The 15,137-nt window shown below is 44.7% G+C and overlaps 1 protein-coding gene across 1 annotated transcript in view; it reads right to left on the bottom strand.

Annotated features, from left to right (window-relative positions):
• Positions 1-15,137, bottom strand: part of heatr4 (HEAT repeat containing 4) — a 69,302-nt gene that overhangs the window by 18,064 nt on the left and 36,101 nt on the right. The window contains exons 9-11 of the mRNA XM_052012619.1: positions 10,079-10,183; positions 4,036-4,154; positions 2,628-2,808 (exon numbers count right to left, since the gene is read on the bottom strand). Of these exons, the coding sequence (XP_051868579.1) occupies positions 2,628-2,808; positions 4,036-4,154; positions 10,079-10,183 (405 nt within the window). The remainder of the gene's footprint in view (positions 1-2,627; positions 2,809-4,035; positions 4,155-10,078; positions 10,184-15,137) is intronic.

The raw sequence follows: 15,137 nt of genomic DNA, 5'->3' as shown, positions 1-15,137 counted from the left end.
ATGGAGGCAGGCAGAGCACTCACTCAGGGAGCTCAGTGGTGACTCTCTGTTCCCATCACTGCCACCTCTCCTCCCACTGAATCCTTCAATCCTCTGCTCTCTTTCTTAGCCTCTGGAACACCCAGGCACCACCCCCCCCACCCCCCCCCCCCCCCCGATATAGGGCTGATATCAGGACTTTGTGTCAGTCAGAGAGATGGAGAGCGTTCCTGTAACTACACCCTATACCAACCATGGGATGCACAGCACCCCCAAAATCCACAAGCAGAAGGAAATGGGCAGCTGACACACGGTAATTCCCTCACCTGCATGCTCCCCTCCAAGGCACAGGACCTCCACACTTGGACATGTCATCACTTCATTGTTGCTGTGTCAAAACCCTAGAATTCAGTGGCCAAAGGGATGGTCAGTAGAGTTTACTCACAGCGAATCAAGTAGGTTTCAGGTAGCAGAGGGAAAATCACAGGGGCAAGGTAATTGGAATGGGGCAATTTGGGACAGTAAGTTACAGACGAGCAGTTTGAAATGGACAGTCTGGGGTGGGTAATTTTGGGGATGAGATATTACATCAGGACAATTTCTGATGAAAAATTATGGGAAAATTTGGGACGACAAATCTTTGTAATACTTAATTGGGGCAGGAAATTAGGGATGAGCAATATGGGACGTGATGTGAAGAACAGACAATTATAGATGGGAAATGGGCAGAGGGTAGTTAGGGTTTTATGTTTGTTCAAGGGATGTGGGCTTTGCAGACTGACCCAGCATTTAATTGCCCATTCCTAGTTGCCCTCAAGAGGGTGGTAGTGAGCTGCCTTCTTGAACTGCTGCAGCCATTAAGGTGTGGGTATACCCACAATGGTGTTACGGAGGGAGTTCTAGGATTTTGACCCAGTGATGGTGAAGGAACGCTGATATATTTCCAAGTTAGGATAGTATGTGGGTTGGAGAGCAACTTCTAGGCACTGATGTTTCCATGCTTTTGTTGCCCCTGTCCATTTATTTGGTAGAGGTCGTGGGTTTGGAAGGTGCTGTCTGAGGAGTCTTGGTGAGTTACTGCAGTACATTCTGTAGATGGTACAAATTGCTGCTAATGTGTGTCGGTGGTAGAGTGAGTAAATGGTTGAGGATGGGGTGTCTATCAAGCAGGCTGCTATGTGCTGTATGATGTGAGCTTCTTGAGCGTTGTTGAAGTTGCACTCACCCAGGGAAGTGGAGAGTGTTCCACCACACTCCTGACTCGAACCTTGGAGATGGTGGATAGGCTTTGAGGAGTTAGGAGGTGAGTTACTCACCACAGGATTCTTAGCCTCAGACCTGCTTTTGTAACCACACTGTGTATGTGGCTATTCCAGTTCAGTTTCTGGACAGTTAGGAATGGGCAATTATGGACAGGTAAATTTACCAGGTAGTTTGAGCTGGGAATTAAGGAAAGGAAATTAGGGACAGAAAAATTTGTGATGGGAAATTAAGGATGAATAATTAAGGAAAAGGAGTTAGAAATGTGAAATTATGGATGGAAAATTAGTGACAAATTAGGATGGGAAAGTAGGGAGGGGAAACTGGGAACAGCCAGTCATGGATAGGAAATTGGGTCAGGGAATTTAGGTGAGGAACTAAGGATAAACAACAAGGCACAGGGAAATTAAAAAAATTTTAAAAATGGGACTAGCAATTATGGATGGAAAATCAGAAACAGATAGATTGGGATGGGAAGCAAAGTCAAAAACCTGCAGATGCTGGAAATCTAAGATAAAAACAGAAGATGGTGGAAACACTGAACAGATCAGGCAGCTTCTGAGAAACAGAAAAGTTGAGGGACATTTCCAGCTTTTTCTGTTTTAGGATCAGGCAATTAGGGAATGGACATTAGAAATAGGAAATTAGAGAAAGGCAAATAGGAATGGAAATTAGGAATGGGAAATTTGGATTTGGGCAATTTGGGATGGAAAATTCTAATGTCATCATGGAACGGTTACATGGCAGGCAGATACCAAGTGTCCCATCACATCCGTCCCAGAACAACCCTTCAGTTGCACCAACCAACTCTTTCTGCACTTGAGAAACACCAATGGAACAGTCCTCCACTATATTCGGCGCCAGCAATTTGGAAGGAGGAATTAGGGATAGGCATTTACGGACTGGAAATTAAGGATAAAAAATAGGGATTAGGGAAACAGAAATAGGCACTTGGAGATGGAAAATTAGAAACAGGGAATTAGGTGCACCCAGTTAAGGAATGGCAACTATGGAAGAACAACAAGGTAAGTGAAATTAGGAATAGGAGCTTTAATAGGAGATCATCAGGAGTGATAGTTTGGGACAGGGAATGTGGGTGGGAAATTTGGGACAGGCAATGTGGGTGGGAAATTTGGGACAGGCAATTTATGTCTGATCAGAGATCCGCTTACTATGTAAAGCATTAAGACAACTACCAGATCCAAGCTGTTGGATCAGGACAAAATGATAAAACCTGTTCTGTCCTGTCTTCAGGTAGGGGAGGGAAATCACATGGGTACAGTCTCCTGCTTTCTGCCGGATGTTTTAGAGCGATGCAGTGGGGATATGAGAGACTGCAGCTGCTGGAATCTGCAGCAGGAAGATTGATGCAGTATTGTTCCCTTTACCTGCTCATCTTTTAACTTCAGCAGACCGGCTGTCAGACACGCCTCCCTCCGCACACCAATGAAGTCATCTTTGAAGCAGTCTAGGAAGCTGGGCATCAGTTTCCCACTCATCACTCCAAGCTGGCCGATGTATGACAGAGCCTCAATTCGTGTTCTGCTGTCCCCTTTATCCAGCCTCTCCCTGCAATACAAGGACCTCACATTTTACCCCATATGCACAGAGGCCCCTTTATTAACCCCTACTCCTCCATACCCAATCCTGTGTTTGAGCCCTCTCACACTGTCCACTCACACCAACTCTCCCTGAAGTTCACTCCTCACACAAAACTCTTTATTTCTCTTCTTTTTTCTCAGGCAGCCCCGCTGATTGAGGACGTGCCTTTCACTCCAGCCCTGAGGTGGCTGACGAGGTCAGTGTGGGATCTGCAGACTCTCCACAGGTGGGGCAGGAGGGGACTAGGGGGTGGGTGCGTGGGTAGTTAGTGAGGTGGTCTGCTCCTTCAACTGTTTGTACTGAGCTCTGTGTGCTCCTGATGCATGAAACTGAGGTCAAGTTGAGTCAAGTTTATTGTCATATCCACAAGTACCGTGAGATACAGGAGCATGAGAAACTTGCTTGCAGCAGCATCACAGGCACAGAGGTTCACACAACACAGAACATAAATTATACTAGATAGGAGAGAGAGAGAGAGAAAAAGACTATGGGGAAAAAAACAGACACAATCAGAGAAGTCCATGGTAGTGCAAGAGGTGGTCTATGGTGTTCCGTTGCTGAGGTGGGGTAGGGTTGTGCAGGTCGGTTCAAGAATCTGGTGGTGTGAGACTTCAGGCTTCTGTACCTCAACACCATTCTTGATACTCCTCCCCCACCAGGAGCAGCTTAGGCCAGAGGCTCCCAGGAGTCACTGGGGGTTGCATTTGTTCAAGAAGGCTTTGAGCACATCTTTGAACCTTTATCACTGTGTGGTGAACTCCATGAATATCTGTGTGTGGTGTTGGATATGTGAACGTTAAAGTACACTGTCTAGACTTGGAGATGTGATATTAAGCTGCAAGGAGGGAGGGTGAGTACTGTATCGTATAAATGTAGCATCTGTGATAGGGTGTCAGGGATGCCATTGTATACAAGCTCATCTGGCTGGTGGGTTAATGGGTGCACTTATGGAGAGAGAACTTGGTCCTTTGTAAACAAATGTTGCTGTCCTGACCTGGTATCTAGACTAAAGGTTGTAATAAATGACTTGAAATATCCGGATGCCAAAGACAAATCAAAACTCAATCAGCAATGAAGTTGCAGAGCAGAGATACACATCAGAGGATGCACACCACTTTCGACAGACACAATGAGGTCTCATTTGAAGGGCGAAGGGAACCCCCTCAACTACAAGTCCCTGATAATCTATCCTACCTGAGCTCATCATGGACTTTCTTTCCCAGCCCCAAGGCTCCTAGTGATTGCATTGCTGCCTGGCGGACACTGCTGTTCCAGTCATTCCACATTAGGTAGACGATCTTGTGGGTCAGATCCTGGGACATCAAGAGGGAGGCAAACATGTTTATTCCACTACTGAAGATAGTGGCAGAGGCAACTTGTAAATCTACACAGGCACAAGTACATACATCCTCACCTTACAGATACAGAGACATAAACATGCATCCTCACCTTAGCCCTACAACCACAGATACACATACATGCACCTTAACCCTAACTCTACAAACACATACACTCATGGATACATTCTGCAAGATGGAAGTATGGGAAGACAGATGAGCAAAGGGGAAATCTCATTCAATGCGGGAATATCATCTAAATAAACAAGGGAATGAGCGAAGGAATGTAAATTAAAATGGGAAATAAGAGAGACATAGTCTCGTCAGACATATACCATAGGCCAATGCATTGCATCTGCAGTCCTTTGTTTCTCTAATGCAATATCTGTGCTGCTCTCAAAACTCCATTTCATCCTCCTAGGGTGGATGGAATGCAATTCAATTACTCTCCTTCCCATTCCTGTCTTCCTGGACATGGTGTCTGCTAACACAAGACATGACAACAAACAGCTGATCTCAGTTTGTTTTCCCAGCACAGAGTACTGAACAAGTGAACTTTCAACTATCTCATCAAAGCGCAGCAACTCCAGTTTAAGACTGGGGGGGGGGGGGGGGGGCGCGGTGGTTGTTACAGTTGTACAGGGTGTTGGTGAGGCCATACCTGGATACTGTGTACGATTTTGGTCTCTTTACTCAGAGTATTGGAGACAGTCCAAAAGGATTCATCAGGCTAATTCCTGGGGTGAGAGAGTTTGCTCTATCAAGAGAGGCTGGACAGGTTGGGTCTGTATTCCTTGGAGTTAGGAAGAATGATGGGTGACCCTATTCAAACATATCAGATTCTAAGTGGACTTGACAGGATAGATGTTGAGATGTTTCCACTAGTGGGAGAGTCTTGAACAAGAGGCCACAGTTACAAGATCAGGGGCTGGTGTGTGTAGAAACTTCTCACAGGGAGGTGAGTCTCTGGAATTCTCTGCCCTGGATGGCTGTGGAGGCCAGATTATTGGGAGGTAGATAAATTTTTGAAAGATCGGGAATTGAAAACTATGTGGAACTGATGTAGAAGAGGAGATGAGGCGTGGGGCGGAGCAGCCATGATCATATTGAATGGCGAGACAAGCATGAGGGGCCAAGTGGCCTACTCCTGCTCCTATTGTCATATGTTCTTGTCAAGCAGCATCTTTTCTTCCCATCCTCTCTCCTGTAGCACGAATTACATTCCTCGCTCTCACTGCTCCCCAGTAGTAGATCTGAGTGAATCTGGGATTGTCCAGTAAGCAATGACGTGATCCCACTCTACAGACACCTGCCCTCATACTTTACTAAGAACTACATTAAGTCCTGAAAAATTCACCCCTGCAGTTCAGGTTCAGGTTTACAGCTAATTGTGAGTAAACAAAATGTTCAGAAGCTACATTTATGTGGAGAGTGGTAGGTGCCTGGAATAGGTTAGAAGTGGAAGCAAACAGTTTGGTGGAGTTTTTTAGACAGGCTCATGAATATGAAGGGAATGGAGAGATATGGATGATACACAGGAGGAGGATATCTAGTATAAATTGGCATCATCTTGGGCCGAATCGCCTGTCCAATGCTATACTATTTACATGGTAACAAGAATTAAACAAGCCAGAAATTGGACAATACGTACTAAATGGAGAAGGCAGAAGTTCACCTCAATGAGGGAAAAAACAGAGGATTGGTGAGGAGTTGCTGAATTGTGAAATGGACTGATGATGTGTGACCTATTACAAGAGTGAGATTTATAAGAGGGGCCAGGACAAATCCAGTTACATGACCAGGGAGATCAGGGTGACCTGGACTATGGAATCCAGGGAGAGCTGGCTAATTGGATACACAGTTGGCTTGATGTAGCAAGCAGAGGGTAATTGTGGAAAGTTGTTTTTCGGACTGGAGACCCGTGACTAGTGATGTTCCCCAGGGCTTGGTGCTGGGCCCATTGCTATTTGTCATCAATATATATGATTTGGGTGCGAATGTACAAGGCATGGTTAGTAAGTTTGCAGATGGCACTAAAGTAGGTGGTGGTGTTCACATTGAAGATGGTTATCAGGATTTACAGAGGGAACTTGATCAGCTGGGTAAGTAGGCTGAGGAATGGCAAAAGGAGTTTAATTCGGATAAGTGCGAGGTGTATTGCATTTTGGGAAGACAAATGAGGGCAGGACTTTCACAGTGAATGGAAGGGCCCTGGGAAGTGTTGAAGAACAGAGGGACCTAGGAGTACAAGTACATATTTCCCTGAAAGTGGTGTTGCAGGTAGACAGGGTGGTGAAGAAGGCTTTTGGCACACTGGCCTTCATCAGTCAGGGCATCGAGTATAGAAGTTGGGATGTTATGCTGCAGTTGTACAAGACGCTGGTGAGGCCGCATTTGGAATGTTGTGTTCAGTTTTGGTCACTCTGCTGTAGGAAAGATGCCATTAAGCTGGAAAGAGAGCAGAGGAAATTTACAACAATATTGCCGGGACCTGAGGGATTGAGTTATGGAGAGAGGTTGAGCAGGTTGGGACTTTATTCATTGGAACATAGGAGATTGAGGTGTGATATTATAGAGGTGTACAAAATCATGAGGGGCATAGGTAGGGTGAATGTGCACAGTCTTTTTCCCAGGGTTGGGAAATCAAGAACTAGAGGGCAAAGATTTAAGGTGAGAGGGGAAAGATTTAATAGGAACTTGAGGGGTAACTTTTCCACCCAGAGGGTGGTCAGTATGTGGAATGAGCTACCAGAGAAAGGGCTTGAAAGCAGGTACATTAACAACATTTAAAAGGTACTTGGACGGGTACATTAATAGGAAAGGATTAGAGGGATTTGGGCCAAATGCAGGCAAATGAGGCTAGTATAGAGAGGCATCTTGGTCGGCATGGGCCAGTTGGACTGAAGGGCCCATTTCTGTGCTGTATTACTCTATGACTTTATGTGCTAGTTTCAAGGAAAGGTTTCAAGGTAATTTCATTGGCACCAATGACGTAGGTAGAAAGAGAGATGAGGTCCTGCACAGTGAGTGTAAGGAGTCAGGAAAGAGGCTGAAAAGCAGGATCTCGAAGGTAGTCATTTCTGGATTACTCCCAATGCCACATGCCAGTTGGGGCAGGAATAGAAAGATAGAACAGCCTGGCTGAGGGGCTGGTGCAGGGTTTCAGGTTCTTGGATCATTGGAACCTTTTCTGCAGGAGCAACCTGTACAAGAGGAACGGGTTCACTTTAACTGGAGGGGAACCAATATCCTGGCTGGGAGGTTCGCTGGTGCTAATCGGCAGGGTTTAAACTAGTTTGGCAGGTGGATAAGCAGCAGGTCAGTAAGTGGAAAGATTGAGAGTAAGGTAGATGTCACGACTAGTAAATCTGTGAGGAAGAACAGGCAGAAGCAAGGTAATAGACATGATGGGATGGACTGGTTGATGTGTATTTATTTTAATGCTAGGAGTATTAAAGGTAAGGGTGACGAACTTAGATATCATGGATCAGTACATGGAACTATGATGTTGTGGCCATAACAGAGACTTGTTTGAGAGAGGGACAGGACTAGATGCTTATCGTTCTCGGGTTTCAATGTTTTAGAAAAGATAGAGAGGGAGATAAAAGGGTGTGGGGGGGTGGAGTTCCTTTATTAATTGGGGACAATATCACAGCTGCACTCAGAGGGGACAACACAGCTGCAAAACTGAGTTTTTCACTGTATCTCAGTATATGTGACATTAATAAATCAATTCCAATGCTGTCTATACCTGTTTTGAGCAGGCAAAGTTCCACCAAGGCGCATCCCCCCATCTCTCATTGACCCTGTCTCCTGCATATCAGTGGCAAAAGTCAGATCTGCTTTCATGAAAGTAAACTCTCCATCAGCAGCCGGCTCAGATGGAGTCCCTGGATGGGTTCTGAAATCGTACGCCAATCAACTGGCCACAATCTTTGCTGACACCTTCAACCTCTCACTTCAACAATCTACTGTCCCTGTCTGCTTCAAGGAAAGCTCCATCATTCCTGTCCCCAAGAAAAGTAAAGTGTCCTGTCACAACGACTACTGACCAGTAGATCTAACTTCAACCAAAATGAAGAGCTTTGAGAGACTGGTAATGGCCCACATCAGCACCTGCGTCCCAGACAATCTATACCCCCTGCAATATGCATACAGGAATAATGGGTTGATGGAGGATGCCAGCTCCCGTGCACTACATTCAGCTCTGGATCACCTCAACAATAAGATACCTGTATCTATGTCAGGAATCTAATCATCGATTTCAGCTCATCCTTCAACACCATAACACCAAATTACCTCATCGCTAACTCCTGGACCTTGGTCTTGGGGGCCCCCACCTGGACTTCCTGATCAACAGACCTCAATCAATTAGAATTGGTCATAATATTTCATCCATCCTGATCCTCAACACTGGTGCTCCCCAGGATTGTGTGCTCAGTCCCCTGTTCTACTCCTTGTTTACCCATGACTGTGTGGCCAAGTACAGTGCCAACTTGATCTTCAAGTGCCAAAGACACCACTGTGGTAGGCCAGATCAACAACAGTGAGGAGCCAGTGAGGAAAGAGATCGCGAACATTGTGTCATGGTGTCAGAACAACAACCTAGCTTTTAATGTCAGCAAGCTGAAAGAGGTGGTTGTTGACCTAAGGAAGTCACAGGTGAACAGAACCCTGTCCTTATCAACAGAGCTGGTGTGGAGATAGTCAACGGCTTCAGGTTCCCAGGTATCCCTATCACCAGCAACCTCTCCTGGTCCCGCCACACTGATGTGGTGATCAAGAAACCACATCAGCGTATGTACTTCCTTAGGCATCTGAGAAGATTCAGCTTGTACACGAGGATTGTCTCGAACTTCTACAGATGTACTATAGGAAATCTCCTAATGGGTTGCATCTCAGCCAGGTATGGCAACTGCTCTGCTCTGGACTAATGGAACCTGCAGAGAATTGTAAACACTGAGCAGTCCAACACAGGCTTGGCATATTCTTCCATCCAGACCATCTTCATGGTGCATTGCATCAGGAAGGCTAACAGTATCGTCAACAGTATCGCCTGCCACCCTGGCCATTCCCTTTTCTCTCTTCTACCTTCTGGGAGTAGATAAGGGAGCTTGAAAGCCTGGATGACAAGAACAGCTTCTTCCCCACTGCTATCAGACTTCTGAACCAATCACCTCTTTCCTGTCCCCTTCCTGGTGGTGCTGCCACGTTCTCAAACCCTTAATTCTTCCTCTTCTGTTATGTCACTTTAGCATTTCTTTTTACACCACCTCAGTTTGCATTACTATATTTACACCATTCTGCTGTTTTGTGCTTATCACTGTATTTGTTGTTGTATTTTTTATTACCATGTACTTTGTTTCCTTCTGTGAGCTTCACGCAAGCAAGGAATTTCATTGTCCGTAGTGTATATGACACTAAACTAATCTGAGTCTGAGTAAGCAACGCATTGGTACCTTAAATGTTAACTATTTCTCATTTACTCCCATATCTTTTAGTTTCTCAATCTACTACAGAGCAGTTTATGATCAGTTTCAATCTTTTATAAAATTCTGTCATTATTATGATCAGTGTTTCCTAAAGGCCCCTTAACTTCCAGATCTTGAATCTCAGAACACAATACTAATTTAAAATAGTCTGTTCCTCAACATGCTGATTTAGCAAATCACCTCCAAAATATTCTGTAACTCATCCTTCACACTATTCCTGCTAATTTTCTCTGCCCTACTTGCAGATTAAAGCTCCCAAGGTTACTGTTTTACCCTTGTACTTGCTAATTTATACTGTGCATTACAGTCCACTTGTGCATCTGCTCAAGGCTGAACCGAGATAATACAAAGAGGGAAAACATACTCACAAGTATGGGGCTGGAATTGATAAATGGAACTCAAGCCTACCGTGTTCAGTGATCCACGCAGGTAGGAGAGGATCCTGCACGCCAGCACTTTGTCTTTCCAGTTATGGCTGTTCAGTTGGTTCGCCAGGATAAAGTGCACCAGAGGCTGGTTAAAGAGAGCACATCAACCAACTACCAGCAGTAAATGTCCCAGAGCCTAACTATCTTCATGCTAGCAAGACATGTAATGAAGAACTTGAATAAAAGACAGAAAATGCTGGAAATACTCAGCAGATCAGGCTGTATCTGTGGGAAGAGAAACAGAGTTAAAGTGTCAGGAAGAAGATGCTTTTTCAGAGCTGGGAAGGAGACAGAAGAAGCTTGTAGCACTGCAGGAATGGTGGGGGATGGGATGTCTCTGATAGGGTAAAACTGGGGAGACCCTGGGGATAAACTGTAAACAAGGTTATCTGCTCAATGAGAGAATGGGAGCAGTTAGAGAATTGGTATTGGTATTAGTTTATTATTGTCGCTTGTACCAAGGTACAGTGAAAAACTTGTCTTGCTGTTCATACAGATCAATTCATTACACAGTGCATTGAGGTAGTACAGAGAGCATTGAGGTAGTAGAAGGGTAAAAACAATAACAGAATACAGAGTAAAGAGTCACAGCTACAAGGAAGTGCATTGCAGGTAGACAATAGGGTGCAAGGTCAAACAAGTCCATCTCACTGTATAAGGGAACCGTTCAATAGTCTTATCACTGTGGGATGGAAGCTGTCCTTGAGCCTGGTGGTATGTGCCCTCAGGCTCCTGTATCTTCTACCTGATGGAAGAGGAGAGAAGAGAGAATGACCCCAGTGGGTGGTCTTTGATTATGCTGGCTGCTTCACCAAGGCATCGAGAGGTATAGACAGAGTCCATGGAGGGGAGGCTGGTTTCTATGATGCGCTGGGCTGTGTCCGCAACTCTCTGCAGTTTCTTACGGTTCTGGGCAGAGCAATTGCCATACCAAGCTGTGATGCATTCAGATAGGATGCTTTCTATGTTGCATTGATAAAAATTGGTGAGTGTCAAAGGGGACATGCCAAATTTCTTTAACCTCCTGAGGAAGTAGAGGTGCTGGTGAGCTTTCTTGGCCCTGATGTCTATGTGGTTGGACCAGGGCAGGCTATTGGTGATGTTCACTCCTAGGAACTTCAAGCTCTCAACCCTCTTGACCTCAGCGCCATTGATGTAGACAGGTGCATGTACGCCACCCCCCTTACTGAAGTCAATGACCAGCTGTTTTGTTTTGCTGATATTGAGGGAAAGGTTGTTGTCATGACACCATGTCACTAAGCTCTCTGTCTCCTTCCTGTACTCTGACTCATCATATTTGAGATATGGCCTATGGTGGTATCATCTGCAAACTTGTAGATGGAGTTAGAGCAGAATCTGGCCATGCAGTCATGAATATATAGGGAGTAGAGGACTGAGGATGCAGCCTTGTGGGGCACCAGTGTTGAGAATAATTGTGCTGGGGGTGTTGCTGCCTATCCTCACTGCGGTCTGTTGGTCAGAAGGTCAAGGATCCAGTTACAGAGTGTTGAGTCCCAGGTCTAGGAGTTTGGTGATGAGTTTGCTTGAAATTATAGTATTGAAGGCATAGCTGTAGTCAATAAACAATGGTCTAAGGTGTCTTTACTGTACAGGTGCTCCAGCGCTAAGTGTAGGGCCAGGAGATGGTGTCCACTGTAGACCTGTTTCGGCGATGGGCGAATTGCAGTGGGTCGAGGTTGTCTGGGAGGCTGGAGTTAATGTGTGCCATGACCAGCCCCTCAAAGCACTTCATGATGGTGGATGTCAGAGCCACTGGTCGGTAGTCATTAAGGCATGTTACCTTGTTTTTCTTAGGTACCGGGATGATAGTGGTCTTCTTAAAGCAGGTGGGAACCTCAGATTGAAGGACAAAAGAACATAGGAGTTGTGATGCAGAGCAGGAAGCTGAGCACGTCCTCCACTCCCAGAGTGAATAGAAGGGGGGATAAAACAACAAACTGAGCCAATGTCACAGATGGATGACTGATACGGACCGAGGCATCAGGTTACCTGAAGTTACAGAATTCAATAATGAGTCCAGAGGGCTGCAATGTGCTCAGATGGAAGATAAGGTGCTGTTCCTCAAGCCTGTGTTGAGCGTCATTGTAATGGTGCAGGCGGACACAGAACGATAGGTCATAGGGATGGAGAATTAAAGTGACAGGCAACGGGAAGCTCCAGGTCGTCCCTGTGGATTGAAGCCAGGTGCTCGGTAAAGTAATCTCCCAATCTGTGTTTGGTTTCTCCAATATAGAGGAGACCACATTATGAACACAGAATGCAGTTCACTTGATTGGAAGTAGTGCAAGTAAATCACTGCTTTACCTGGAAAGACTGGATCCCTGGATGGTGGGAAGGGAAGTGGTGGAAGGACAAGTGTTGCATCACCTGCAGTTGTAAGAAGGTTGGGGTATGGTTGGTGGGAATCATGAAGGGCTGAAAGGGGAGGGGAAGGGAAGATGTGGCTGGTGGTGGAATCTCTTTGAAGATGGCAGAAATTGCGGAGAATGATCTGTTGAATGTGGAGGCTGGCGGGGTGGAAGGTGAGGACCAGGGGAACTCAATCCTTGTTCTGTCCCAGAGAAGAGGGGATGAGAGCATAAGTGTGAGATATGGATGAGATGTGGTCAAGGGCTTTGTTCACACACAGTCAGGAATAAGGAAGACATCCACAGTTCAGGAATAAGGAAGACATTTCAGAGACACCTGTATAGAAAGTCTCACTATCGAAGCAAATACAATGAATTTTAAAATAATGAAAGGTTTAGTTTGATGAGACATTATGTTGTCTAAGGTGGACTGGGAAAATAAGCTAAGAGACAAGTCAGTGGATGAACAGTGGCAGATATTCAAACAGCCGGTCCATCACACTCAGTAGGAATGTATTCTAATTAGACAGAGGAATTCCATAAGAAAGTGGGTAACGAAGGAGATCAAGGACAATGTTAAATTGAGAAGAAGGGCATACAATGTGCCAAGGGCTGGTGGTAGGCCAGAGGACTGGGATCCAGCAGCAAAAGACTGAAAGGCTCATAAGAAGGGAGAAAGTTGATTTTGAGAGAAAACCCAATTTTGAGAGAGATCCCAGACTTAAAGAAGTTAAGGCACAGGGGATCTGAGGCATGTTGACAAACTGAATACAAACTTGGTTTAGTGATAGCCATAGGATAGTGGTGGTTGAGTGTTTCTCTGATTGGAAGTCAGTAACATGTGGTGTGTCGATATATAAATGACTTGGATGAGAATGTAGAGGTGGTCTGATTAGTAAGTTTTGCAGACAATACAAGATGGTTGATTTGTAGACAGTGAAAAAAGTTGTCAAAGGATATTGAGGGACACAGATGAGCTGGAAAGTTGGGTGCAGTGGTGGCAGATGAAATTTAATTCAGACTAGTATGAGGTAAGGCACTTTCGGAAGACAAATTCTGCTAGGACATATACAGTAAATAGCAGGGACCTTAAAAGCGTTGAAGTACAGAGCTTGGAGTGCAAGTTCATAGCTCACTGAAAGTGGCGACACAGGTGGAGAAGGTGGTGAAGATAGCATTTGATATGCTTGCCTTCGTAGGCTGAGGCATTGACTACAAGAGTTGGGATATCATGTTACAGGTATACAAAACAATGTCAATGAAGTCAATGACCAGCTCTTTTATTTTGCTGACATATTTTGCTGGATATGATAACAATAGAGAGCGCAGAAGACATTTGGCAGGAAGTTCCCTGGAATGGAGGGCTATAGTAAGAAGGAGAGATTGGATAGGCTGGGCTTATTCTCACAATAACATAGGAAGCGGAGTGACGTTATAGAGGTTTATGAAATTATGAAGGGCATAGTCAGGATAGATAGACAGGCACTGGTTTAAGGTGAAAGGGGAGAAACTTAAAGTCTGAGGCATAAGTTTTTCAGACAGAGAGTGGTAAATAACTGGAAGGAGCTGCCATAGGAGTTGGTAGAGGCAGATAGAATTACAGCATTTAAAAGGCATTTGGACAAGTGGATAGGAAAGCAGAGGGATCTGGACAAAGTTGGCAACTGGGATTAGCATATATAGATATCACAGTTGGCATGGACGAGGTAGGCTAACAGGGCCCTGTTATCTGTGCTGTACGATTCTATGATTCTATGAACTTGCATGTGTGATCAAACAATCACTAAGACTTTCTATGGGGATGTAGAGAGAAAGAATGCAGCTAAGGTAGGCATGGAACCTCTAGAGAATGAGGCTGATGAATTAATAACAGGAAGCAAGGAAAAGGCAGATAATGGTTTGCATCAATCTTCACTGTGGAGAACACTGCAAATATCCCTAGGATAACAGATGGGCTAATTTCTAATAACAGGGGATAAACTATTAGAGAAACTCATGGGCTTGATGGCCTGCACCCAAGGGGTTTAAAGAAAATGTCTGTAGAGATAGTGAACCTACTGGTTGAAATCTTTTAAAACTTGCTAAATTCAGGAAGAGTACCAGAAGATTGGAAAATGGCTAACCTGACTCCCTTGTTCATAAAAGGGAGATTAACATCTATTGTTGGCAAGTTGCCAGAGTCAATATCAAAAGGGAAATAACTAGTCATTGCAGAAAGCTGAATATAATCAAACCTAGTCAACATGGTTTTATGAAAGGTAAATCATGTCTGACAAATTTGCTAGAATTCTTTGAAGATGTGATCTGTAAGATGTATGGTAGTTAGATTTCCAAAAGGTATTTGACAAGGTGCCACATAAAGAGCCCAAGGTACTGGAGGAAGTGTGTTAGCATGGATTGAAAACTGGTTGTTACACAGAAAACAAACAGCTAGAATAAATGGATCTTTTTCAGACCGGAAGAATGTAACTAGTGGAGTATCCCAGGGATTGGTGCTTGGCCCTCAATTGTTCACTATTTACATTAATGACCTGGAGGAAGGAATGAAATGTAGTTTCCAAGTTTGCTAATGATATAAAAATAGGTGGAAAGGTGTGTTGTGATGAGGATATTATGATTCTGCAACGGGATATAGATTGAGGATTGAGTGATTGGTGAAAAACCTGGCAA

The sequence above is a fragment of the Pristis pectinata genome, chromosome 1, assembly GCF_009764475.1.
Source record: "Pristis pectinata isolate sPriPec2 chromosome 1, sPriPec2.1.pri, whole genome shotgun sequence".
Taxonomy (NCBI): domain Eukaryota; kingdom Metazoa; phylum Chordata; class Chondrichthyes; order Rhinopristiformes; family Pristidae; genus Pristis; species Pristis pectinata.
The sequence above is the reverse complement of the archived record's forward strand: the minus strand, read 5'-3'. Positions and strand labels throughout refer to the sequence as shown.